The 1,198-nt window shown below is 40.2% G+C and overlaps 1 protein-coding gene across 9 annotated transcripts in view; it reads left to right on the top strand.

Annotated features, from left to right (window-relative positions):
- LOC106880011 (sodium channel modifier 1) overlaps window positions 1-599 on the top strand; it is a 42,405-nt gene extending 41,806 nt beyond the window's left edge. For all 9 annotated transcript variants that reach the window (XM_014929802.2, XM_014929800.2, XM_014929798.2 and 6 more), the window contains exon 7: window positions 467-599. In XM_014929802.2, coding sequence (XP_014785288.1) covers window positions 467-557 — 91 coding nt within the window. In that variant the 3' untranslated portion in view covers window positions 558-599. The remainder of the gene's footprint in view (window positions 1-466) is intronic.
- Window positions 600-1,198: the final 599 nt, after the last annotated feature.

The following is a 1,198-nucleotide window of genomic DNA, read 5'->3' as shown; positions in this document are numbered from 1 at the left end:
GTCGTAGGATCGCGGTTTCGATTCCCAGACCGGGCGTTGTGAGTGTTTATTGAGCGAAAACACCTAAAAGCTCCACGAGGCTCCGGTACTCTTCCACGACAACTTTCTCTCACTCTTACTTCCTGTTTCTGTTGTGCCTGTAATTCAAAGGGTCAGCCTTGTCACACTGTGTCACGCTGAATATCCCCGAGAACTACGTTAAGGGTACACGTGTCTGTGGAGTGCTCAGCCACTTGCACGTTAACTTCACGAGCAGGCTGTTCCGTTGATCGGATCAACTGGAACCCTCGACGTCGTAAGCGACGGAGTGCCAACAACAATATGCAGGTTATATATATTTTGTTATTTTTTTTCTCTATCAGTATTTTCTTATTTAATTAATTTACTGTGCTAGTCGAATGATGTCTAACGAGATTCACTCCTAGAAGTTTTAAAAATGATGTAGTGGATTTTTATTATTTTGCAGGTCAGGTTGGAAGAAAGACTGGGTCGGAAATTGGATTAAAGACGAAAATGCCGAGTTTGACTCCGACGAAGAACCTCCAGATTTACTATAACATTAATAAAATAAATATACTTTCTTAAAAAAAAGAAGTGTTTCGCTGTCTTGAGTTTTTCTGTTTTAAAAAATTGTTAGCAAAATGTTTGATTGCATAACTTTGATATCGTTTACACTTATTTGAGTTGACTGAACTGAAAGGGTTCCAGATATCCGGCTAAAGAGTGGGCATTTTATATAGTATCATTGATACTGTATTACAAACATACATACGCACACCAAAAACATACATGTATATATATATATATATCTATATATAGGTTCAAAAAAAGGAAAAAGACAAAAAACAATAACAAAAAATAACAACGTGAGGACGCGATACAGATAGTGTTACTAGACGCTCGGGAAAGGAAAGAGAGAGAGTATATATATATATATATATAAAATCATCATCATCATTTAACGTCCGCTTTCCATGCTGGTATGGGTTGGACGGTTTGACTGAGGTCAGGTGAGCCAGATGCTATACCAGGCTCAATCTGGTCTGGCAAAGTTTGTACAGCTGGATGCCCTTCCTAACGCCAATCACTCAGAGAGTGCAGTGAGTGCTTTTTACGTGCCACCGGTACGAGGGCCAGTCAGGCCGTTCTGGCAACGACCACGCTCACGCTCACGCTCAAAAGGTGTGTTTACGTGCTA

The sequence above is a fragment of the Octopus bimaculoides genome, chromosome 11 (assembly GCF_001194135.2).
Source record: "Octopus bimaculoides isolate UCB-OBI-ISO-001 chromosome 11, ASM119413v2, whole genome shotgun sequence".
Taxonomy (NCBI): Eukaryota; Metazoa; Mollusca; class Cephalopoda; order Octopoda; family Octopodidae; genus Octopus; species Octopus bimaculoides.
The sequence above is the reverse complement of the archived record's forward strand: the minus strand, read 5'-3'. Positions and strand labels throughout refer to the sequence as shown.